At 45.5% G+C, this 23,419-nt stretch overlaps 1 protein-coding gene and 1 pseudogene across 1 annotated transcript in view; one reads left to right on the top strand and one right to left on the bottom strand.

Moving 5' to 3' along the window:
• Window positions 1–16,316, top strand: part of MTMR12 (myotubularin related protein 12) — a 57,606-nt gene extending 41,290 nt beyond the window's left edge. Inside the window, exons 11-17 of the mRNA XM_081825791.1 lie at window positions 497–621; window positions 2,249–2,327; window positions 3,766–3,836; window positions 6,040–6,212; window positions 8,760–8,927; window positions 10,289–10,450; window positions 13,424–16,316. Of these exons, the coding sequence (XP_081681917.1) occupies window positions 497–621; window positions 2,249–2,327; window positions 3,766–3,836; window positions 6,040–6,212; window positions 8,760–8,927; window positions 10,289–10,450; window positions 13,424–13,993 (1,348 nt within the window). The 3' untranslated portion in view covers window positions 13,994–16,316. The remainder of the gene's footprint in view (window positions 1–496; window positions 622–2,248; window positions 2,328–3,765; window positions 3,837–6,039; window positions 6,213–8,759; window positions 8,928–10,288; window positions 10,451–13,423) is intronic.
• LOC115942367 (small nucleolar RNA U3) lies at window positions 1,529–1,611 on the bottom strand (annotated as a pseudogene).
• Window positions 16,317–23,419: the final 7,103 nt, after the last annotated feature.

Here is a 23,419-nt window from a genome sequence, read left to right as displayed (position 1 = left end):
TTAACTTGGAAAGGAGTCAGTATAACATAATCATAGAAAATGTCAGCTGCGTTGTTTTTAGAGATGCATGCCTGAGTATTTAGGGGGAAGTGGCACGAAGGCCCTAGTGTCGACAGTGGTCAAATCCGGGTCATGGCCTATGTCACTGTCCTTTAACAAATGTTTGAAATTTTTCAAAATGTGGGGGAAAAAACCCAAAGTGGATGAATTAAAAACAGAAAAGAAGACAGCTTTGAAGTTACACTGCCTTGGGTTCAAATCATGGCTCTGTCAGTTTACAATCTTCATACTCTTAGGCTGGGAAGTGCCCCAGGCGCTTGCATTCCCACCTCAGCTGACCAGGGACAGCAGTCCTGTGGTGGTTACTTCATTGGCAGGGATTAAATGGGAAGATCCTATGCACACAGATCTGGGCACATAGTAAGTGCTCAGGGCAAATAAGCTATTTCTAATTCACATCTGTTCTTCTAATCTCACGTTACTTTTTGATACCTAGAATTTACAAGACCATCCACAGGCCACCCTATGAAATTGTTAAAACCGAAGACCTGTCCAGCAACTTCCTGTCGCTTCAGGACATCCAGACTGCATACTCTAGATTTAAACAGCTCTTTCTGATAGGTGAGAAGAATGCTGAGTAAAAACTTCCTGTCACATGGGGAAAGACATGCCACGTGGATCAGGTGAAAGTTGGTGCCTTTTCCCTGGGCTCAGTTTGCACCAGAGGCTCGTGGCCAGGAGGGTTGATGTGGAGCGGAGGGGCGGGCTGGTGGTCAAGGGGCCGTGTCGTTGCCACGTCCGCCCCCCATTTTTCTCCAGTCTTATGCCCCACTGCCCCTTCTCGTGGCCGTGAACACAGGCCCACCCCTCCTCTTCTCTCCATCCCCAGCACCCCGGTTGCCCAGAGGGGAACACTGGGGCTTCTCCCTTTAAAAGTTGTGGGACTGTGCAATGCCAGTATTCGCTGGCTCTCTCACGGTGATTTATAAAACGAATGGTCTGTTTGTTCTTGTTGGTCACTTGTTGAATGGACCTCCCTGCCCCCACCCCAAGTGGAAATCTCTTTTTTCCCTTCAGATTAAGCAGAAATGGACAAGTAGGAAATGAAATATGCACATCCCAGCCTCCCCCACTTCCCTGCCTAGGCTGCCCACTATGAACAATTTAGGACTTGAATCCGGTTTGACCAGCTCAGTTATCTATTCTCCTCGTTCTTCAGTGAGTCTGTATTACCATCTGAGATTGGTCACACTTACATGTAGTTTTTCCTAACATGGACTTTTTAGCCTAGCAAATTCCAGCTAATTTAGGATTCATTCATTCGGCTGACGTTTCTGGAGTTTTCATTAAATGCACTGACTATGGAGGCATTTGAGATAAAGATGAATATGACACCCGGGGACATAGCAGTGTCCGCCTCTAAGGAGAACACACTATGTTGTGTGTTACAAAATAGATTTATAAAAAGCAGGGATCTGGTGGAGAGTGATACATTGCGCTAGTTTATTGTTTTTTGTTTTTTTTGCAGATCTTAAATTTTGGGTATTCTACACGTTCAGAGAAACTTCTCTAGTAACAAACAATAGAAATGATCCCTGAACGTATAGTCTTCACTGCACTAGTTGTTACAGGACTGTGATTCTACACTTCCATTCTCATCTTCCAGGACTCGCAGAAGTGTCTGCCTTGTCACTGATTTGAGTTTGCAACTTTGACATGTCTTAGATGTCCATGAAACGCAGAGTTCTCTGTATCAAGGTGGATGGAGGGGATGGTGTAGGAGTGAGCAAGGAAAATGTGTTTGTATATTTAGGATTCCAACAGAAGCCAAATCTCCCCCTTTGGGCTGCCCGGCATCAGGATGTATCCTGTTGCATTTTCCACTACTAGGAACAGTATAGCCTGGGTCCTGACCATTTCTGCCTAAAACATGTTACTCACCTTGTTGAGTTAAAAGGTGGACTGTGACTTTATATACATACCGTGGGGCACTTTTTATTTGAGCAATAAAAATCTAAAAAATCCATTTCTGATTGCCATCCCCTTCCAGGGGCTTATATAAGTTCAAACACCGTTTCAGCTGAGGTCTGGAAATGTCCTTTGCTTAAAAGCAGAGATCTGTGCTTGGAGTCTGCAGTCCAGGTCCAGGACTGACTGTCTGAACAGCATGCTTGAGTAGCACAGCTTTTTGGTGGCAGACGTGGAAGAGAACAGTGACCTGACTTCTTACTCTTTTTTCTTTTTTCAGATAATAGTACCGAATTTTGGGACACAGATATAAAATGGTTTTCTCTGTTGGAAAGCAGCAGCTGGCTTGACATAATCAGGTATTTCAAGCCATTCTTTTGCTCATGAATTTTATAGTTCTCCAATTCAAAGTAGTAAAGCAAATTGACAAATAACTGTTATATTTCACAGTTAACTGTTCTTTAGATCACATGTTTCTTCAGGGCTCAGCTGGATTTTACGTGTTATGTATTCTGTGCACATTTGATCTGAATTTATAGACATGCTACCCGCTCAGAAGGAGATCTCTGTAGGCTCTAGACTAGGCATTGAAAGACTGCAGAAAAGGGGGCGTGGCAACCCAAGATCCTAACTGAGGCAGTAGTGCTGGCCTCCAAGCAGGAACCAGGATTGCGAAGGGGAGGGATGCTGACTTTTTACTGAATACCTTTTTGAATTCTGTGTCTCGTGTGTATATTACCTATTTAAAAATTATTGCGGGGCGTGATCCCAGGACCCTGGGATCATAACCTGAGCTAAAGGCAGCCACCCAGGTGTCCCCCCTTTTTTTTCCATAACTTTATGATTAATCTCAATTAGTCATTTTGGGTTTTGGAATTAGGTTGAGAGCCTCAGAGACAGAATTACATTCCCTTCCCTACTTCATATATTGAATAGCTCCTCCCTGTTGCCGTTAAGTAAAGGAGAGGGCAAAGGGGAGGCACAGAATAGAAATGATGATCAGGGGTGCGAGAATAGCTCCGGCGGCCCTAGGATTCTTTTGAGAAAAGAGAAGAATTCTTCCCTTGACCTGGCACGGCATCTCTCTCAGTTCTGCCGGTGAGGTTTGTGGCACGGAGCCTCAGCCCTCCAAACACTTATTAACAAATATGTTTTGAAGAGCCTGCCACGTGTCCCACAGTTTGAATGTATAATTGCAAACAGTGATAAATGTCACACAGAGAAGAACCCTTCGTTATGTGGAGTGGGCAGAGAACAAATGAAGAGTCGGCCGAGGGAGGCACCCCTGCAGGCAGGGAACAGCATTGGGAAGCCCCTAGTTATAAGTAGAGAACAGTCGAAGCTGTAAAAGGAATAGTGTGTACAGAGACAGACAAAAGGGATTTCTGGGCATATTGGATCTCGTCAGCCACACTGACACATTTGGCAAGTGACCTTGAATTAAATGATGTGGGCGTGCGGCACAGTTTCTGACATGGGCATTGGTGGGTCTTACTAGGACTCGCGGGCCAGACTCAGGCATGAGTTCTCAATAAGAGTTTGTAGTTTAGAAATCACCTAGGTTTTAACATCAGTTTTGGGATTCCTTTCTGAAATTTTTCAGTTTCTAATTGGCAAATGAGTGTGTTGCAGTATCTGAATAGTGTAAATGGTAATTGCTGCTTTTCTGGAGGATTTCAAGTGGAAAAACAAATGAGATCGTCTCCCTTAGTCTTCAGTTTTCTGGCTCTAAACTTCTCATCGTTTTGATACCAACCTCAGGAACTAACGCCCCTTTCTTGTCTCTTTCCAATTTAGACGTTGCCTGAAAAAAGCAATAGAGATTACAGAATGTCTAGAAGCACAAAACATGAACGTTCTTCTTTTAGGTAATATATTTAAAGCACAAGGAGTGGTTTTCATTTTCCTTCAGTCGAGATTCAGTTTCTATATACACAGCTTCATGGAATTGGAATTGTCTTATAAAAGGAGTGAGCTAGTGTAGAAATCCTTCCCGTTCTTTTCTACTCTGACCTTGGAATCCTTTGCATTTGAGGTCAGTGTTACAGTTTAAAAATAAATCCTTCGTTTAGAACTTGGCAGACCTATTTGCAGCCCAAGAAGGAACTGTTTGGTATCTTCACCAAAGGTCACATTTCCAATGCTTTGGATTTTGTTTTATATTAACTCAACTTGGTTAAAGTTAAAACCTTTTGATAATTCCTTTTATATAAAAGAAACCCATGGATGGTTTAATTGTTATTTTTATACCTTTGTGTTTGACAACCTTGTGCAGTTGCCGTAGAAACTTTGTGTCATGATTTCCTTTTCCTCAGTGGGCTTAACTTGCTATGCTTGCCAACAGGACATACAAATTCAGAATGTGTAAAAACAGGTGTAAACCGCTTTTTTAAAAAGGTGCTGAAATTGATTAGATCTCAGCTAAAATATTATGTTTGCTATTTAGAGTATTTGAAACTTCTTATAGACCTGTACCTCCAATTCAGTAGATCATCTCATGCTTTCATACCCTGAAGCTTTTACCATTGCTCTGATGCACTCCGTGATTGCTGAAATTTAGCCTCTGTGGGCAGGCTGGAAAATGTGTCTGCCTGGGGCTTCTGTACCACCTGAGATTGGCTCAGTGACTTCAATTTGAATACATTTATTGAGCACCTGCCATGTGCAGAGCTGTATACTTCTGCCTTTTAGAAGTTTACAGCCTAATGAGAGAGTTGACCTGAGCACGTTATTGAAAAAGACCTTACCACCAATGGCAGGACAGAGTACTGACTGAGTAACTGGTGCAAAGGAGGAGGGATAGATTGGGGTCTGAGAGATGGCAGTGAGGGCCAGACGGCAGTAGTCAGAGTCACATAAAGGAAATCTGCATCTTTGGCTGAGTTGTGAGAAGTCACTTGCTCCCAGATGGACCACTGAGTTGTCTCCTTTGAAATCTCCTTTTCTAGCCACTCTTCCTGTTACCCACACATATACTATTAATATCCTTCAGATGCAAGGAGGAAGATTCCCTTAAAAATGAGCCTTGATAGCACTCCATAGACGAAACCGTTTCTCTGAAACGCATGCGCTCCCGTAGTTGAGACCTGTGTCCTGGGAGAGAAGCAGAAGCCCAAGCGTAAGCCTGGGCCGCGGTGCCTCACCATGACAGGGTCAGAATGAGAATTTTCTACCTACTGAGAATTCATTCTCAAGTTTCTCCAACTGCACCGCTACTAGCACTGTATCCCCATGGGCATTTTTAAATAACAGCTTGGTTGGACTTCTTTGTAAAGGGGAAGCCACGGGGATGTAGACCCTCCCTTTTAGGATCTGAAAACTCTTAAGCCAAATGTGTGGGTGGTGATGTATGCTTTTATTAGCTGTGAGTCCTGAATGCTAAACAAGTGTGTGCACTGAATTTTCATCGTACAGGTTTTGTACGGTGCGCTCCGGGGATGGCGGGGGGTGGGCGCGTGGAAGTAGCCCGAGGGGAGTTTCTCCTCCAGGCTAGGCAGAGCATCTCTGTGCTCTCCGACAGAAACAGAAAGTGCTGTGGAGCTGGGAATAAGGGGGTCCAGAGAGATTACACTTCCTCCAAAGCAGAGGGAGTGCAGGAAAGGAGCTCCGAGGTGAGTCTGAGAAGCAGCCGAGCCTGGGAACAGTGGGTCCAGTGAGGACTTTTGCTTTGACACAGCAGCCGGAAGAGGTTTGAAGTTGGTCTGTGAAGCCCTGCAGGCCGCCATCTTGTGTATGGTTCTGTCCTCGTTGTGTGGCACGCTGGGATGCCCACGTGCTGACAGTGGACTTGGCATGACACGTTTTATGCATTCAGTAAGCAAATCCCTGCTTAGGGCCAGAGTATTCGGGAACCTGTATGAGACTGGCCAGAAGCAGCTTGTCCCTCGGTCTGAAAACACTACCTTGTTTCCCATTGGCATCTTTGGCTTCAGAGAAGTAGGGCTTGACTGTCAGTTAGCAAGCCGACTTTGGTTTGGGGAACCCTGTTATTAACTGTGCAAGTGCTCTGGGCGGCTTTAAATAACTTCACATTCTCCTGCCTCTTTGTATTGGCACTGGGGCCCCTCCCAGAGGAGAACGCTTCCGACCTCTGCTGCCTCCTTTCCTCTCTGGTGCAAGTGATGATGGACCCCCACTGCAGAACCAGGGTTGGTTTCCAGAGCCTCGTCCAAAAGGAGTGGATCATGGGTGGGCACTGTTTCCTGGATCGCTGCAACCACCTCCGTCAGAGTGACAAAGAGGAGGTGAGTGTCCTCATTGCAGAAGTCCCCGATCTCTTACTTAATACCTGTCTTCAGATGGAGGGTTACTGCTTGCTAAGTGCATGCCGATGGGCTTGTTAGGAAGGCTGTGTTCACTTCACCGTTTGATGACTCTGAATGCTTTAAATGGTATCGAAGCCCTTCCCCAAGGAAAGGGGTTAGTGTGTTCAGATCCTTCTCTTATAAATTGTGTACACTAAGGGTGGATATTTATTTCATGATGGGAATAACATTGATTTGTTGTAAAACTTAAAAATTAATTCAGAGAGACTCCTACAATTTCTGTTAAGTTAATCTTTGCAAAAAAAAAAAAGAATATCCAGTATACAAGTTAGTTACAGAAAATACATAATAACACATAAATCTTTTCAGAATAAAGCGTGGGGTTATGTTAATGCCATCCATTACCAGGACCTTATCGGCAGTATATGTCCGCTGTGTACACAACCTCTTCTGCTCCTGGCTGTGTGAATTGCTCCCTGCATGGACCCTGAATTCAGGCGTAGGCGAGTTAGCATTGTAGTTTAGTTAGCCCCCAAATTGTGGTGTACTTGTCTCAGCTGCAGCTGTGTAAACTACTTTGGCTACATTATTAATGACTATGGAAGGTAAAATGAAAACAGGTGAACTTTCTTTAGTTAAATCACCTGTGAAGTTCCCGTATTCTAGGAGGAGGACTCATGGCTGTTCTTACTCCAGATAATAAATGTGGCTGTGTCGGGTGGGGAGCGGTTTTATGGAATTAATAGAAATTGTAGGAGTCTCTCCAAATTCCTGGAAGACCCCAGCTTCTCTAGCTAGGCTTGAGGTTTCTTTCAGGCCTGGTCTCTGCTCGTCTGTGTCCCATCAAGGTGAATGGAAATCACCATTTTCAGTCTTAGAATGGACTTTGCCTTTCTGAGGACTTTGCAAGGTTAATGGGACTCAAATAACATGATGGGCAGAGAGAGATGATACTTTGTGGGGAAGAGTATGTTTTGGCTATCTTGAGAAAGTGAGGACGGACAGGTACCGTGGGGGCGGGGGGGGGGGCGGGAATAAGTCCAAGAGCAGATCCAGTCTGATCTGCTTTCATCCAGCCTTTGGAGAAGTCAACCAAACTTTCTGAACCCATTTTCCTGCCTCTACAATAAGGTTCAGATATTTTCCATTCTATTTAAATGATACATTGAGCAGAAAATAAGGTGTGAAATAAAGTTGCTATATAGGGGCACCTGGGTGGCTCAGTCGATTAAGCGTCTGCCTTTGGCTTGGGTCATGATCCCGGGGTCCTGGGATGGAGCCCCCATTGGGCTCCCTGCTCAGCGGGGAGTCTGCTGCTCCCCCTGCTTGTGCTCTCTGTCAAATAAATAAATAGTCTTTAAGAAAAAAAAGTTGCTATATAAACATTTCTTAACATCTCAACATCAACATGTTGGTTTTTCTTTTCTATTACGTGACTACTTTCATTTCTTGAAGTTTTAAAATTTATTTTTATTTTTAAAATTTTTAAATTATTTTTATTAAAGATTTATTTATTTGGGGGTTGGGAGCAGAGGGAAAAGGAGTGAGTATCCCAAGCAGACTCCGCACCAAACAGGGAGCCCAACATGGGGCTTGATCCCACGACCCTGAGATCAGGATGTGAGCCGAAACTAAGAGTCAGTTGCTTAACCGAGCCACCCAGGTGCCACAGTTTCTTAAATCTTTAAAATTATATTTTTATACTTGAGTTTACTTGACACCATATTGGAGTTTTAAAGGAAAATGGGGTTGTTTGCTTTGTGATATAATGGATGCGGCCCTGCATTTGGTTCAAGAGCTGGATTCCCAATTCCTGTCTCTCTTCTGGGCTGCATGGGGTGTGGGCAGCCTCCGTAAGGGAGAGGCCGTGACATGGTTTGTCTTCCCCTGGCAGGGTCACTGGCTCAGAAGGATAAACACTTTGTGAATGATAAAGCACACTAGAAACCTCTCTCTGCCTTTAAAGGGCTTGCCTCTAGGTAGCTAATAAAGGAGGCTATCAGTTAAAAAAATCTGTACACTTGTGAAAAAAGCTTAGAAACTCACCTTTGCTGCTTCTGCCTTCTTTCCCGGCCTCTTTCTCTTCTGCACCGTCATTGTGAGGGCGGAAAAAGGAATGTTGACAAAATTCAAAATATTGAGTACAAGTAAGAAGAATGGAACTCTTTTTGGAAGGGAGATAACAATTTCATTTAATTGGGATTCAAAGTGTTCCCTATCATCAAAATCAGTTGCAAATACTCATCTGTCAATGCTTGATCAGTAATGAGATTTTACATATTTCATCTTTGAAATGTCTTTTACACAGATCAGTACTGCCAAATACGGATATTAATTTACAGCATGTGACTTCAGTTGAGCATATTCATTGCTTGGAATAGGATGGAGTCTACTGTTGTTTCTCAGAGAATATAGTGCCCAGAAGTGGTTATTCCACAACTGTTGAGATGGCTGCCCCTGAACTCGGGACAGCTGGCCTTGGCCTCTCAGTGCCTGCTCAGTAACATGTATCTTGTTTTCACATAGGTTCCTGTGTTCCTGCTTTTCTTGGATTGTGTCTGGCAGCTGGTGCACCAGCATCCCCCAGCATTTGATTTCACAGAGACTTACCTGACTGTTTTGTCAGATAGTTTGTACATACCTATTTTTAGCACCTTCTTCTTCAATTCGCCTCATCAAAAAGATATTAACATGGTAAGAGTCCCTCTTAGGAACCTGTGCATTAAAGAAGCCCTGACTCACAAATAGATTGCAATAATTTTAATGTAAAGAATATTTGTGTAACAATATACTGGGCCCTGTTTTTTTTGTTTGTTTTTTTTAAAGATTTTATTTATTTATTTGACAGAGAGAAACAGTGAGAGAGGGAACACAAGCAGGCAGAGCGGGAGAGGGAGAAGCAGGCTCCCCGCTGAACAGAGAGCCCGATGCGGGGCTCGATCCCAGGACCCTGGGATCATGATCTGAGCCGAAGGCAGACGCTTAACGACTGAGCCACCCAGGCGCCCCATACTGGGCCCTGTTTTGAGTGCTTTCTGGGTATTGATAATTCTCACAGCACCCTGTGGGGTCCACATTCTTACCCTGAGATGCTGAGGCACTGAGAGGATGAGTAATTGGCCCAAGGCCACACAGTAAATATTGGAGCTGGGAGAGCAAGTGTTGGAGGTGAGGAATTAAGCAAAATTAAAAGTTGTTCTTTGTAAAGACGGTCAGCCTTCTCTTCCATTTACTTGATGCCTGGAGTTACTCTGAAGAAAATGGAGATGAGGCAGAGTAGGGAAACTAGGCTTTTACTTTCCATCTTAAACTCCTTTAGTCTCCCTTGAGGCCTCGCTCCTGGGAGTTTTTACTTTCTAACCACGCTGAATGCCTTTGGCCGGCTTTTCTGCTGGCCTCCGGGTTTGCCTGAGCTGGCTCTTCGGGAGTGGTTTTAGCAAATTCCTCAGTGAAGTAGGGGCACAGAACGTGGTCTTCCAGTCACACAGCCCCAGTTCCAGAGCCCAGCCCATTGCTCACCAGCTTCAAGAGCTCAGGCAGTTCACCTCAGTTTTCTGAGCCTCAGCTTCCTCAAATATAAAATGTGAGAAATAGTGACCTTACAAGGGTTGTGGTGAAAGTGCCCATCAGTGGGTGGCACGTGGGCCACTGGAAAATAAGGTGACCGTCTTCCCTCTCTCCCTTCCCACCCAAAGCCTTAAGTGAACAACCACTGACAGCTGCAGCCTTTAAAAAGGAGGACCCGGGCGCCTGGGTGGCTCAGATGGTTAAGCGACTGCCTTCGGCTCAGGTCATGATCCCAGGGTCCTGGGATCGAGTCCCACATCGGGCTCCCGGCTCAGCGGGGAGTCTGCTTCTCCCTCTGACCCTCTCCCCTCTCATGCTGTTTCTCTCTCGCTCGCTCTCTAAAAAATAAAAAAAAAAAGGAGGACCCATGAGTGGTCGGTCTCCGGGCAGGGCAGGAGCGCCCTTCCTGGTGCGGGTCTCTCGGCGTTGTGTGCTTGCTCTCCCCAGCCCTCCCTGGTAGCCGTCGTGACCTGTGCTTGTTTTGGCAGGGTAGGGAAAGCCAAGATACACAAAGCAAGCCTTTGAATCTGCTCACCGTGTGGGATTGGTCCGTACAGTTCGAATCTAAAGCCCAGATGTTGCTCAAAAACCCTCTTTATGTGGAAAAGCCAAAACTGGACAAAGGCCAGCGGAAAGGAACGCATTTGAAAGTAAGATGACCACATGTCTAACCCCTTTCATCTGCCCAGAGATCCCCATGTATGTCAGGAGGAAAGTTACATCCTGTAACTTTACATTCTGTAAACAGCCTGCACAGTCCAGGTTTGTGGTGGGCAAACTGTCAGGGCCCGTGAGACTCACTTGCTGTCAGCGTATCAGCCTTTGCCCTGATGAGACACGGCCATCTGCTCAGCGTCACTGGGGAGGTTACTGCCAACACAGCTGTGCCGCATGGGCTCATGTGTACCCCCTACCTGAGTGTGGTTAGGGCAGAAGGAGCATTAATTGTGAGGTTTGCTCTGTCTGTACCGGCTCATGTCTTCTGTAGCAAGACCTCTCTTCGTTGAGCTGTGTCTACAGTCGATTCTGTTAAGGGCCGCACAGTCTCCAGCCCAGCTCCTGCTCTCGACCGATGGAGCGCGGCTGTGTCCCGGTATTTACAAAAAGAGGCACCGGGCCTGATCGGCTATGGGCTGTCCTTTGCTCACCTGTGCTATAAACCAAAACTGTCAAATTATTTGGATATCCCTTCAGATATTTGTTACTCATTGTACTAGTTATTAAAACCCCCAAGTTCCCTAGATGATCAGTGATTTCCATGCCATCTCCTAACTCTGTCTCCTGGCCTGGAATTTCCCCCCACCACACCCCACAAAGGGGAAAGCGGTAGTGATGAATCCCAGGTCAGTGTGTGTCTTTGCCTTCTCCACTGCCCTTCTTCTGATCCCACCTGCCGTCCAGGGAGCCTGGCCAGTCCTGGTGCGGGAGGTACTCCGTTCTGAAGAGGCTTGGGGGCCCGGTGAGCCGCAGCCCGCTCTTGCAGAAGATACCAGCTGCTGAACAACTTCGAACTGTCGCTTTCCTCTTTCAAGGGTCCTCAGGGCCGGGGTGGATGTTTCCCCTCCCAGCTTTGTCTCTTTCCTGCCCGCTGGACCAGAACTGCCCTGAGCTCTGGAACAGCTTGGCCCGAGGTCCGTTTCTCCTCAGTGTGCTGTGCCCCCTAGTGGCTGCGTGCACGCTTCTCACCTGTTCAGGATCTCAGACGTGCCCCGGGCTGGAGGGGGCAAGGGACCTCAGAGACAGCGAGGCCTGATTCCATATGTCGCATGGAAGGAAACTGAGGCTCCCCCTTGCAAGGCTGGATTTCATTTCTGTGACCAGATCCAGTTTTTCTCAGTGTCCTTTCTCCCTGTAATCAGGAGCAGATGGCCGAGGCTCCAGGAGCTGACTGGTGCAGGAGGTTTGAGCCAGAGTTGGAGAATTTCAGATTGTATCAGCTGAAGAGTTGGGGCTGGGGCAACGAGGAACTTTGAAGCCTTTGTGTTAGGACATCATGTGTTGGGCTTCGGGCCCCTTGTTGAGTGGGCACATGGCCTTGGAAAAGTTCTGTAGAAACAAAAGAGGCCGTGGCTGAGCAGCATGAAGCACTGCTTTTGCATTGCCATTCGAGGCGGCGGGCCCCACTCAGGCATGCGATCTCAACCTCAGCCTGGACCAGGCATGCCACTCCCACCCTGCCCTTCTTGAACACACCGTTCACTTAGGGGTTGAGAGGAGGGGCTTCCAAGACAAGTGGAGTTCCGTTAAGGGTCCAGTCTCTGGAGCCAGACTGTATGTAAAACTGCCTTTAGCACTGTATAGCTGGGGTCTTTGTGTATTAATGTCTGTGCCTTGCTTTCCTCGTTTGTAAAACGGGGCAGGAACAGTGACTTGGAGAATTGGCCAAGTCGATGCACGTAAAGCACTGAGCACAGAACCCGGCAGGCGGCAAACACTCAGCGACTGTTTGCTTCCACCCGCACGCAGCTGGCCCCCCAGCCTAGACTGAGTCACCTTGGCCCCTGCGGAGGAGAGAGGCCAGGCTGCTGACTCCTGGCCTTCGGTGCTCCTATCCCCGCTGGAAAGTCAGAAATCCTGGTCAGCTCTGAGTTGTGGCATTGTGACTGGTTTTGCTTTTCTTCTTTATATTTTTATTGTTCTGTATTCCATAATAAAGGATGCTTCCTCTTCCCCCTCCCCCCCCCCAGGAAGAACCACTGGCAGGAATATATGAGAGAGTTATAGGGCTAGCCTGCCCATAAAACTGTTGACTTCTTATTTCAAACGGACACCTCAGGAGCAAAAGAGCTGGGGAGAAACAGCATCTCCCCACACTGCTGACCTCTCCATTGGGCCCCGGGGGTCCTTGTAACCTTTTACGTCTTTACCCATCTTCACAGCCCCGTCCTGGTGCTCCTCAGTTTAGAATACTTTGCTTTGGCTGCTGGTAGAATTACTGGGGAGGAAAATAATGTCAATGCTCTTGCATCTTCTACTCGGCACAGCTTGTCAGGCAAGAACATCTGACCAATTTAGCCAGTTCCTCAAATTCCTTCTGCTCCCACTTGTCTCTTTGTCCAAAAGAATCTTGATGACATAGGCTTGGACTCCCACTGGATGCCTGATAACCTGCAAATGTAGTTCATTAAAGCGATGGGATCTTCAGGTAGTCAGCACTGCTTCCTCCCGGGTGTTCAGAATGTTCTTAAGGAAGAAACATTTTGCTGTCTCCGGAAAATGAATAGGCCTCACACCCGCACTGGCCGAATTCGGCAGCCCAGCTTGAGTTAAGCTTGTTCTTCGGAAGTGCTCACTGTGCCTGTGGCAGGAGAGGAGGAAGTAGAAAGCTGCTCTTCCTGTCGCAGCCCACCTTCCTGCACAGCCCTGCACGTGCCTGCTTTCACCTGTTTATCTCTAAATGCCATGTGCATCTAATGTTTGCGTCGTGGAGTAAACAAGAACCCCCTCCCCCACCAGGTTACTGCTTTTTAATGATTTTTCATTCACATGGTGGTTCTGATTTCTCATGACTCTTGTTAACGCAGGATTATGCCCCCCCCCGCTTTTTTTTTTCCTTTTTTGAGAGGAATGATTGTAACTGCTGTTAGCTAACCAGAGATTTTTATTTGTGTTTTCTCTCAAAGCATCAACGACAACTTTCTTTACCACTTACCCAATCTAAATCATCTCCCAAAAGAGGATTTTTCAGGGAAGAAACAGATCATTTAATTAAAAACCTTCTGGGCAGGAGAATTAGCAAATTAATTAATTCTTCTGATGAGCTGCAAGACAACTTTCGAGAGTTCTATGAAAGCTGGCACAGCAAGCCCACGGACTACCACGGTCTGTTGCTGCCTCACATCGAGGGGCCAGAAATCAAAGTCTGGGCCCAGCGCTATTTGCGCTGGATTCCAGAAGCCCAAATTCTGGGTGGCGGCAGAGTGGCCACCATGAGCAAACTCTTGGAAATGATGGAGGAAGTAGAGCACTTACAAGAGAAAGTCGATGAGAGACACCACAGCCAGGGGGCCCTCCCGGCAGAGGCCCCCCCTTTGCTGAGGAGCTCTGCCCGCTTGTCCTCTTTGTTTCCTTTCGCTCTGCTGCAGCGACACTCCTCGAAGCCAGTCTTGCCCACCAGTGGCTGGAAAGCTTTGGGTGATGAAGACGATCTGGCCAAACGAGAAGATGAGTTTGTGGATCTGGGGGATGTGTGACCCGTCTGCTCAGTGATTGTGAAGGAGGAACGGTGAGGGCTGGGACAGGAGTCGAACACGTTTGATCTCCGGATTAGTGGGTCATGCTGAAGCTTACTGCTGCGGGGCGCGGGGAGGCATTAGTCCAGGGCTCTGTAGCGGGAAGCCTGGACCTTCAGGAAAAGAGCTGGTTCTCGTGGTTTTTTCATGCTCCTGAAAGACTATGCAATTAAAACCGTATCTCTAGTATTATTAATTGAAAGGAGTTACTACTTGACCCATAATAGAACTGGCCATTGCTTGATGCGTAAGTATTATACAGAACCTGCAGTGGCGGGTTTACTACTAGAAAGGGCTTTGGTCAGACATTCTTGGACTCGATACTTTCTTCAGATCTTTTCTGTGCCAAGATAATTTTTTTTTTGTGCCGAGATAATTTATCTAGTCGTTGGGAAGAGTGTGTGTCTCTCTACCCATCTTTAGTTGGAGCAGGTTCAGCTTTATTCAATGTGTGTATGGCAAATTGAAAGACTCACATAGAGGTATTAAGATGTATGGCATTCATTTAACCCATAGCATTTTTCCCTTCTACATCCTCTCGCCTGAGAAAAGCTGGGGAAATTCCATCCATGTCACCCATCCTGACATTTCTGGCCATCCCCCCTCTTGCATAGACTGTGTCACTTTGTGCGGGGCTGGTGGGCTAGCCAGCCAGCCCCACCGCCCTTTCCGTGTGCTGACAGCTCCAGGTCTCCCTCTGCCCACTCCGTCCCCCTCACTGCCGTCCCCACGCTCCCTGCTGTGGTGCACCGAGTCCCAGGATCTTGCTGCTAAATCTGTTGGTTAAACTGAAAGTGCTTTGCCTTTTTCTAACAGTGTGCCGAGGCTTGGGGCCATTTGTGCCCATGGTCCTCCGCCGCAGCCCTCACGCGGTCTCCCCAAAGTCTCTGTAACCACGCAGGCGTGAGCAGGATCACTTCTGAACGTGGCTTCCGTAGGGAGGCCAAGAAGTATGAATAGCAGAGGTGATGGTTCTCCTACAGTACCTCAACGATTTCAAAGCCATAGAAGAAACTTGATTATGCCTGGTCACCTTGGATCTGCTGTCTAAATGGTATATATATTTTTAAATGCAGGAAAGTACACTTTTAAGGACCAGTTTTTTCTTTCTCAGTGGAACTCTGTTAAAACCCACAAAAGGAAGGGGGGGGAAACTAATGTTAGAACGTTTCAAATTGAATGTTTGCCTTTTATATACATTTGCTCTCCAGTGTAGATCCCAATTTGAATGTTACATGTTTAGAAAAAGTTCAGTTGCTTGAGGGCAGTAAGAAATTTGGAAACTATTGACAAAGAAGTTTCTCAGTTTGCACTGAATCGTCTTTTTGTATGTACAAGAAATTGCTTTGCTGTTCTCCCCATTCCACGTTGACACGTGAGCCAGGTTGGCCTGTTAAAATGACAGAGGCTGAGAGGGCAGGATTCATGCATTGGGGGCCAAACGCATGTCCGGTCTTGGTTGCCTTAAGAGTCTCACTAGTGATTTCAGTGTTAGGCTTGCAGTAGGGATTTTAAAAATACACTAGTTCATTAGCTACCTTAACATACGTTCTGTGGGCCTTCTTAAACTAGCACTAACCTCCACTTCTCTGCCCCACTGCCTCCCAAATACACTATGGAGCTAACTATTTTTGTTACCATATTATAACGTGAATATTTATACAATAGCCTCTTCAATCTTAGAATCTTAGTAATTTTCATTCCAAAAATGCCTGGTGTGATGCTTTACACTCCACAAAGTATGGTTTAAAGGCACAAGGTCATGGCCCTTGTCATAGCGGTTGAATGTGTGTTGAAATATTTTTCTATGATTTTTTTTAAAAAAAGTACAATAGAAAAATAAGCTGTTGTAACATGTGAGGTCATGACAATTTATGTATTTATATTTGAAATCAGATTTCTATAAACTTGTATTTGTGTACAGAATTCTCAGTGGGTTTATATATTGTGACATTTTTATTCAAGATTGAGATATGGATTATGCTTAACAGTAAAAGCTGAAATGAGACCATTTACTTTGTTTAAAATGCTGCACTGTGCAAATTTGGAAATGTACATTAATTTACTGTATATAATATCTTGAGTTTGTTTATACCTCCAAGTTTTTACACTGAAAATAAATTAGCTTTAAAAACATTCAAAACTTTTTTTTAAAGGGAATAAGCTGTTGGGCTATTATCTGTATAAACGTGATTTCTATTTTCCCAATGTACAATGAACGTTTATACTTGTATCTCACTGCATCATATCTGATTGCAGAAATTAAAGCACAATTTACAAGCAATACTGCATTCGATGTGGTTGATATAACATGGAACAATTTCATTCATTCAGTGTGCGTGCGTGTGTGTGTGTGTGTCTTGGGTTGAGTTGAATTGGTTGGTTGCTGGTTGGTTGGTGGTGGTGGGAAACCAACAACTAAATAAATACTTAAAATTTTAGGGGCACCTGGCTGGTTCAGTCAGTAGAGCATGAGACTCTTGATCTTGGGGTCGTGAGTTTGAGCTCCACGTTGGGTGTAGAGTTTATTTATTTATTTTTAAAGATTTTATTTATTTATTTGACAGAGTGAGAGAGCACAAGCAGGGGGAACAGTAGAGGGAGAGGGAGAAGCAGGCTCACCACCAAGCAGGGAGCCCAATGCGGGACTCAATCCCAGGACCCTGAGATCATGACCTGAGCCGAAGGCAGACGCCCAACCATCTGAGCCACCCAGGTGCCCCTGGGTGTAGAGTTTAAAAAAATTTCAGGTGGGGTTGAAATACTATGAAGAACAATAAAATAGGGCAAATAAAGGAAAAGGGCTTTTTAAATATGTGAAATAAAATACTGCTGCCTCTTTGCTTTTGAGGGCATACATAACATGAGAAGTCTGTTTTAGTGCTGAAAGATCTGAGTTCAGTTAAACCATGAAAGAGAAAAGGCTTTGTTTTTCCTTCCAGAGAGGAGAAGTGAGCTGGCAGAATGAGATGGTGTGTGACGGTAGGATTTTTTCTAATTCGTTTGGTTTAGCACTTACTAGATTGAAACCTATCACTTGTGTTTGTTGGGAGAGTTCCATTTCCTTGACCTTTCCTGTCTGCATCCCTCCCCCTTTCAGGGACAAGAGAAGATGTCCCCTTACTCTGCTCACCTCCTATTGTGTGTAGCCAGGCCTAGCTCCTGTCGCCAAGCCAGCTCTGAGACATCCCTGGAACTTAATAAGCTCCCATTGCTACCACATTCTTTTCATTGTTCTTCGATAACTGTTAAGTTCCCGAGTAATAGTTAGGATCTTATAGATGAGCAGATTTTAGCCCTCTTTTCCACATTTCTTTAACAGCTGTTGGACTTTGAGTGGACTTGGTGGTCTCTCTCTCCTGATTTTGCTTGTTCCTTGGTTTCCAGGTGAGGGCAGTGGGGGACTTTCAGGGGTGGGTAAAGAGTGGGACATATTTCATCTGATATGAAACAGGATTGGGCAGGGGTTCCTGTTGAGAACAGACTCCTGGCTACTGTGCTGGAGGGGAACTCGGGGGCAGAGGGAGCCTGGACTGTAGCCTATTTTCCAAGCCCCTCCTGTGTTGTGGCCAAAGTTGCTCAGCAGAAGGAAAGTCTCAGCTGTGCTTGCTGTGCTTACACTCCACATGGGGCTCTAGAGCACTTCTAAAGCCAGCCTTGGGACAGGGCAGAAGGGCCGACAGGACCCTCCATCCCCCCACCATTGCAGGGACAGTCTACAGTGGCCATGGCCTTCCACACATGCCCTTCCAACAGCCTCCCCAACACCACATACTGCCCTGAAGAATATTAGGATGGAGGCAGGTGAGGGGAGATTTGTTTGGTGTGGATTCTAGTATAAGGAGGGCTGTGTATGTTGATAAGCAGCCTAGCCATGGGGAAATATTTTAAATACCATTTATAGATTGAAGAGGAAAATGATTTGTTGGAGTGGTGCTTTTGTGTCTTTAAAAACACAGACAGCTCAGCCGATTTTGTGGTTCAGGCCCAGGTTTGTTCTTTTTAATCCTTCTATTACATTGTTTGCCTCTAGCAATTAAGGAATATGAAGTGTATAATCAGATGGAAAGACACACAGTAAGCTTTTTTGGCCTGCCTTTAAGAAAACTTTCCAGTTTGGCTACTAGTCCAGTTTTTGTAAAGCGGTTAACTTTTTTTTTTAATTTAGATTTGAGTATTACTTTTATAAAAGGCTGTGTGGCTTACCCCCCGCCCCCAATCCAGAATGGAGGACTCTTCAAATGATCATTTCACCGATGTTTGGGGCCAGGTGAATGTGGCGCTTACCCCCCCCTCCCCCCCGTAAGGGTGTGTGCGGTGTGTGCCAGTCTTGGGTCAGGCAGGAATGCAGACAGAGCACATTTTCTCCCTCAGTCTGCCCCCGAGGACCGGGCTTGGAATGCTACTGCGGTCTCTCCAAGGAGACCTGAACACAGACTGTCCAGGGCCAGAAAACAGCAGGAGGCGTCACTTGGCTGGGAGGTGTGGGGCGGGGGCAGGCTGGGAAGGGCCTGACCGAAAGGAAGGTTGCATTCTAGATTTTTTTTTTTCTTGAAGCGTAACTGACCTACAATGCTGTATCCATTTCAGGTGTACAACATGTTGTTTTGACAATTCTGTGAATTGCTGGATGTTCCCCGTGGTTGGTGTCGTCACCATCTGTCACCATACGTCAGTATAATATTATTGACTATTTCCTATGCTGTACTTTTCATCTCTGTGACTTCTTTTATAACTGGAAGTTTGTACCGCTTAATCCCCTTAATTTTGCCTATCCCCCACCCACCTCCCCTCTGGCAACCTCCAGTTCTCTGTATTTAATAAGAGTCTGGTTTTTTCGTTCATTTGTTTTGTTTTTTTGATTCCACATATAAATGAAATCTATAGTATTTGTCTTTCTCTGACTTATTTCACTTAGCATCATACCCTCTAGTTCTATCCATGTGGTTGCAGCATTCTGGATCTTGATAAGAGTTGGGAATATGCAGGTGCATGCCAAAACTCAGCAAAAAAAACAGTTAAGATGTGTTTAATTGTGTTTGAATTTTACATTACAAGAAAGAAAAAAGAAACAGCAAATCTTGAGCTCTAGTTAAAGATACACCACCAAATTATTTAGAAGTATACGGTTGTCTGCAGTTGATTCAATGGCAACAACAATAAGATGGGTTAATGGATGGGTAGCGGGATGAATATAGCTAGGTGTGTGATAAAGCAAGTAGAGCAAAATGTCAGATGATCTAAAGCTGGGTATATGAGAGTACGGGTATTCATAGAATTCTGTAAACTTTGCTGTATTTGAAACTTTACATAATAAATGGGAAAAATTTTAAGTAAATCCTTCAAGAAGTAATTATAAACAAATATATATATGGAAGTATATTGGTCCTTTATGGGAGAAGAGAAACATCCTTACCAAATTACCTGGCCACCAGGATATAATGGAACTCGGGGAAGGAATTGGAATTTTCATGTCCCCTTGCCTTGAGTCCCCTTTTTCTATTTCCATTGTCCCTCTGGGTCATTTTCTGTTGCCTGGATCATTATTATAAATTACCCCCTCTGCTTTCAGTGCCCTATCGTTGCCAGTGAATCTTCCTTGGAGCAGTCATGTGATTTTTTTTTTGGCTTGGAAACTTTGAGTGGCTGCATCGGTGAAAACAATGGGTTGCAACAACTTAAACCAAGAAGAGCAATTGTGGGGGTGCCTGGGTGGCTCAGTTGTTAAGCTTCTGCCTTCAGCTCAGGTCATGATCCCAGGGTCCTGGGATCGAGCCCCGCATCGGGCTCCCTGCTCCGTGGGAAGCCTGCTTCTCCCTCTACCAGTCCCTCTGCTTGTGTTCCCTCTCTCACTATGTCTCTCTCTGTCAATTAAATAAATAAAATCTTAAAAAAAAAAAAAAAAAGAGCAATTATGTGTGTGTTTGAAGGTTTAGGTCAGAGATGCTATTGGCTCTCAGTACCTGAAGCCCATGGAGTCTTCTCTGAGTGTTACTGGCCACTGTTGATCCACACACCAGCTCTCTTGTCTTCCCAGTCAATGAAGTGAGATAAGCTTCCACGGCAAATCTGATTTCAGGACACCAGCCACACTGAAGCTGGAATCTTGGTCCTCATTCCAAAGCCTGGAGAAGAGAGCCTGGGCAGGCCGGCTGTGAGCAAGGACTTTGTGTCGGACCAGGGCCACCCCACTAGCTCAGAGTGTAACACATGTGTCTTCCCAGCCTGCGCTCAGGCTATAGCTCACTGCTCACCGATTGTGGAGTGGGCCTCTCTCTAAAGGTCAGGTTCTCAGATTAACACTATCAGTGGCTCATTTCTCTATGTCTCTAAATTCAGTCTGGCCCTGGTCCCCATCAGAGGCCATGTGGTATAGTGGTTAAGGAGCTGGGTTCTTGGAATCTGAGCCCCTGACTTGCAGCTTACGAACTGTGGGACTTGGGCAAGGTCTCCGTTTCCTTCTCTGCAAAATGGCGACACTCACAGAACCCACCTCACTGATGTGCTGGACCGTTAGATATGAGTGCCTTTAGTGTCTGTCACATAGTAAATGCTCAGTAAGTGTTAGCTAAGATTGTATTGTGTTTGGTCGTTTAAATACTTCGTGTAAACAGAGGGGTGTGTGTGTGTGTATGTATGTGTGTGTGTAAATTTAATCTCCAACCTAGGAGCAGTTAGGGTTTGAAATACTCTAAACAGGAATCCAGGTTCCAGAGGTGGCCCATTAGCACTTCAAATGTTTTCAAGATCTACCTCAGAGGATTTGTTAAGCAGCATCTGGGATGTTAAAAATGCTCTTTCAGTGGTAAAATGAGTGGATACTTGGGGTCTCTGGTTGGCTAGGAATCTCATAGAGGCCCCATCCTCAGACATACAGGATAAAAATCCATCAGGCCCAGCAGCATAAACACTTTGGAGCAAAGCACGAGCTCTAAAAACCCCATCGGTCCAGTGACCTCCACATCGTCCCATGGACCACAGCGTTAGCTGCTTCTGCTGTCTCACTGCATTGATCTTGGGAGTAAAACTCATGCCAGGTCCTGGCCTGAGGACAAAGAGAGGGACTTCTCCCACGACCTGAGTGCAGGAAACACGATTGTTTTGTGCTGTTACTAAATGTGCACACATCTATTAATTTGGTCCAGGGCTGGCTTTCACTGTGAAACGCCATCTGCTAAGGCGATGGTGCTAACAGCGCTGGGGAGCGTTAGCCCCTTCCTACCTCTGACTTCCCGAAGCTACTGACATTGACCAGAAGAGTGTCACAATTGCTCTATAGCCAGATTGACACATCAACTCATGACGTTCCACCAGATTGACTGAAAATGTAATCGTTCTCTGTAGTAAGATTTGCTGGATATCCAACCATAGTTAAATCGAGGGGGCTCCTCCCTCATTCCTTACAGTTGTACAGGAGTCTTAGGGTATAGGAAGCCTGCTTCTGGCCTTTGGTCCGTCGCGGCTGCCACCCAGGGGCTCCTAGCCTGGGCCTTAGTTTGCATTCCCCCAGTGGCCAATTCTGAGACAAAAATTAGGGTGCGAGTAGTTTATTTGTCGATTGATCCTGGGCAGCACAGAGGGGGAAGTAGGGCAGGAAAGCGACACAACAGAGTACCTGAGTGAGCACCTTGTCACTGTGGCAACCGGTGCTCAACCCTGACGAGGACTTATATGAATGGGGGGCGGGGACGTTAGTTATACCATATCTCTTCTCCCTCGACATTGTCTTGTGGAAATTCCTCTAGATCCAAGTGGTAGAGTTCTAGTGCATTCTTACATAATAGTTACTCAGAGAGCTTCCACACCAGATAAAGTCCCTGATTTCTCCCCTGAATTTCAAATGTGGGACTGCCTGTGTCTCCCTTCTTCAGGAAGGAGTACCGTTTCTATATCCGCAAAGCCTGTGGACACTTCTAAATGCCCTTCCTATTTCTACCAGGAAGTTGAGTTTCATCCTGCCTCAGAGCTTCTGGTTCCAGGACCTGAGTTCCCAGAATTCTTGAAGATCTGACCCACACTGTCTCCCTGGCCTCAAAGGAAATGGCAAAATTTACTAGATGATTATATGATTCAATCCTTACTGTAACGTTGAAATTTTTATTTAATCGAATCAAACATTAAAAAATCACACAGTGTTTCAATTCACAGAGTACCTCTATATTCATCATCCAATTCCAAGAATCCCTGCCAACACTTCAAAGTGCAATAATATTCTCAAGCGTGCGGCAACCGCCCCCCCCGCCACCTCAATCCTCCAAGCTACAGAGCATGGGGAAAGGACAGCAAGAATTCAAGAAATAAATGTTTTGTGATTAAAAAAAAAAGTTAAAAGCCAAGAAATTAAACAGCTTCTGTTTGTAGTAGGTGGTGAGAAAAACGTAACGCAACACATACCATTTCCTGCCTTTGCATAACCAGTTTGAAGTATAGTTCTGTGTGAGTGTATTCAAAACTTGTTGGTTTTCCTCGCAATAACATAGCACAGGGAATAAGGGCTCAGTGTGTTGTCGGCACAAGGAGAACTTATCCTGCACTGACTCAGAGAGGAGCAAGTTGTCAAGACAAAAGGCAACTTAGACACATGAAATCCAGCATGACATGATGGCGGCTCAGTTCACAGAGTTCTGTGGCTGTATCCCAAGGACCCACATTTTGGGGTACCCCTCTACTTAGACCAGGTGGTTGAGGATATTTGTGACTTGCAGAGACAACAGGCTGCGTGGTAGAAAGCTGCCCTACAATTTCAAGTTTCTTTTTTTGGTAATAGCTTTATTGAGATATAGTTCACATACTATACAATTCACCCCTTTAAGGTGTACAATTCAGTAGTTTTTAATATATTCACAGTCACACAGCCATCACCACAATCAATTATAGAACATTTTCATCACTTCAAAGAGAAACCCATACCCTTGAGCTATCACTCCTCCACCCCCCCAACCCCTCCTCCCCAAGCCTTAGGCAACTGCTAATAAAGCTGTCTCTCTATATTTGCTTATTATGGACATTTCATATAAATGGAATCATGTAAGTGGTCTTCTGTGATGGATTTCTTCCACTTAGCATAATGTTTTCAAGGCTTATTCACACTGTAGCATGTATCAGAATTTCATTCCTTTGTATGGCCTAATAATAATAACCTCTCATATGGATATACCACATTTAGCTTATCCGTTCATCGGTCTGGACAACTGGGTCTTTTCCACCTTTTAACTAGTATGAATAATGTTGTCACAAACATCTGTATGCAAGTTTCTGTGTGGACATGTGTTCTCCTTTCTCTTGGGTATGAATCTCGGAGTGGAATGTCTGGGTCAAACAAGAGCTCTTTGTTTAACTTCTTGAGGAACCGCCAGACTGTTTTCCAAAGTGACTGCACCATTTTAT

This window comes from Leptonychotes weddellii, chromosome 7 (genome assembly GCF_054177405.1).
Source record: "Leptonychotes weddellii isolate Sample4059 chromosome 7, ASM5417740v2, whole genome shotgun sequence".
In the NCBI taxonomy this organism is placed as follows: domain Eukaryota; kingdom Metazoa; phylum Chordata; class Mammalia; order Carnivora; family Phocidae; genus Leptonychotes; species Leptonychotes weddellii.
This window is presented reverse-complemented; position numbering and strand designations above follow the sequence as displayed.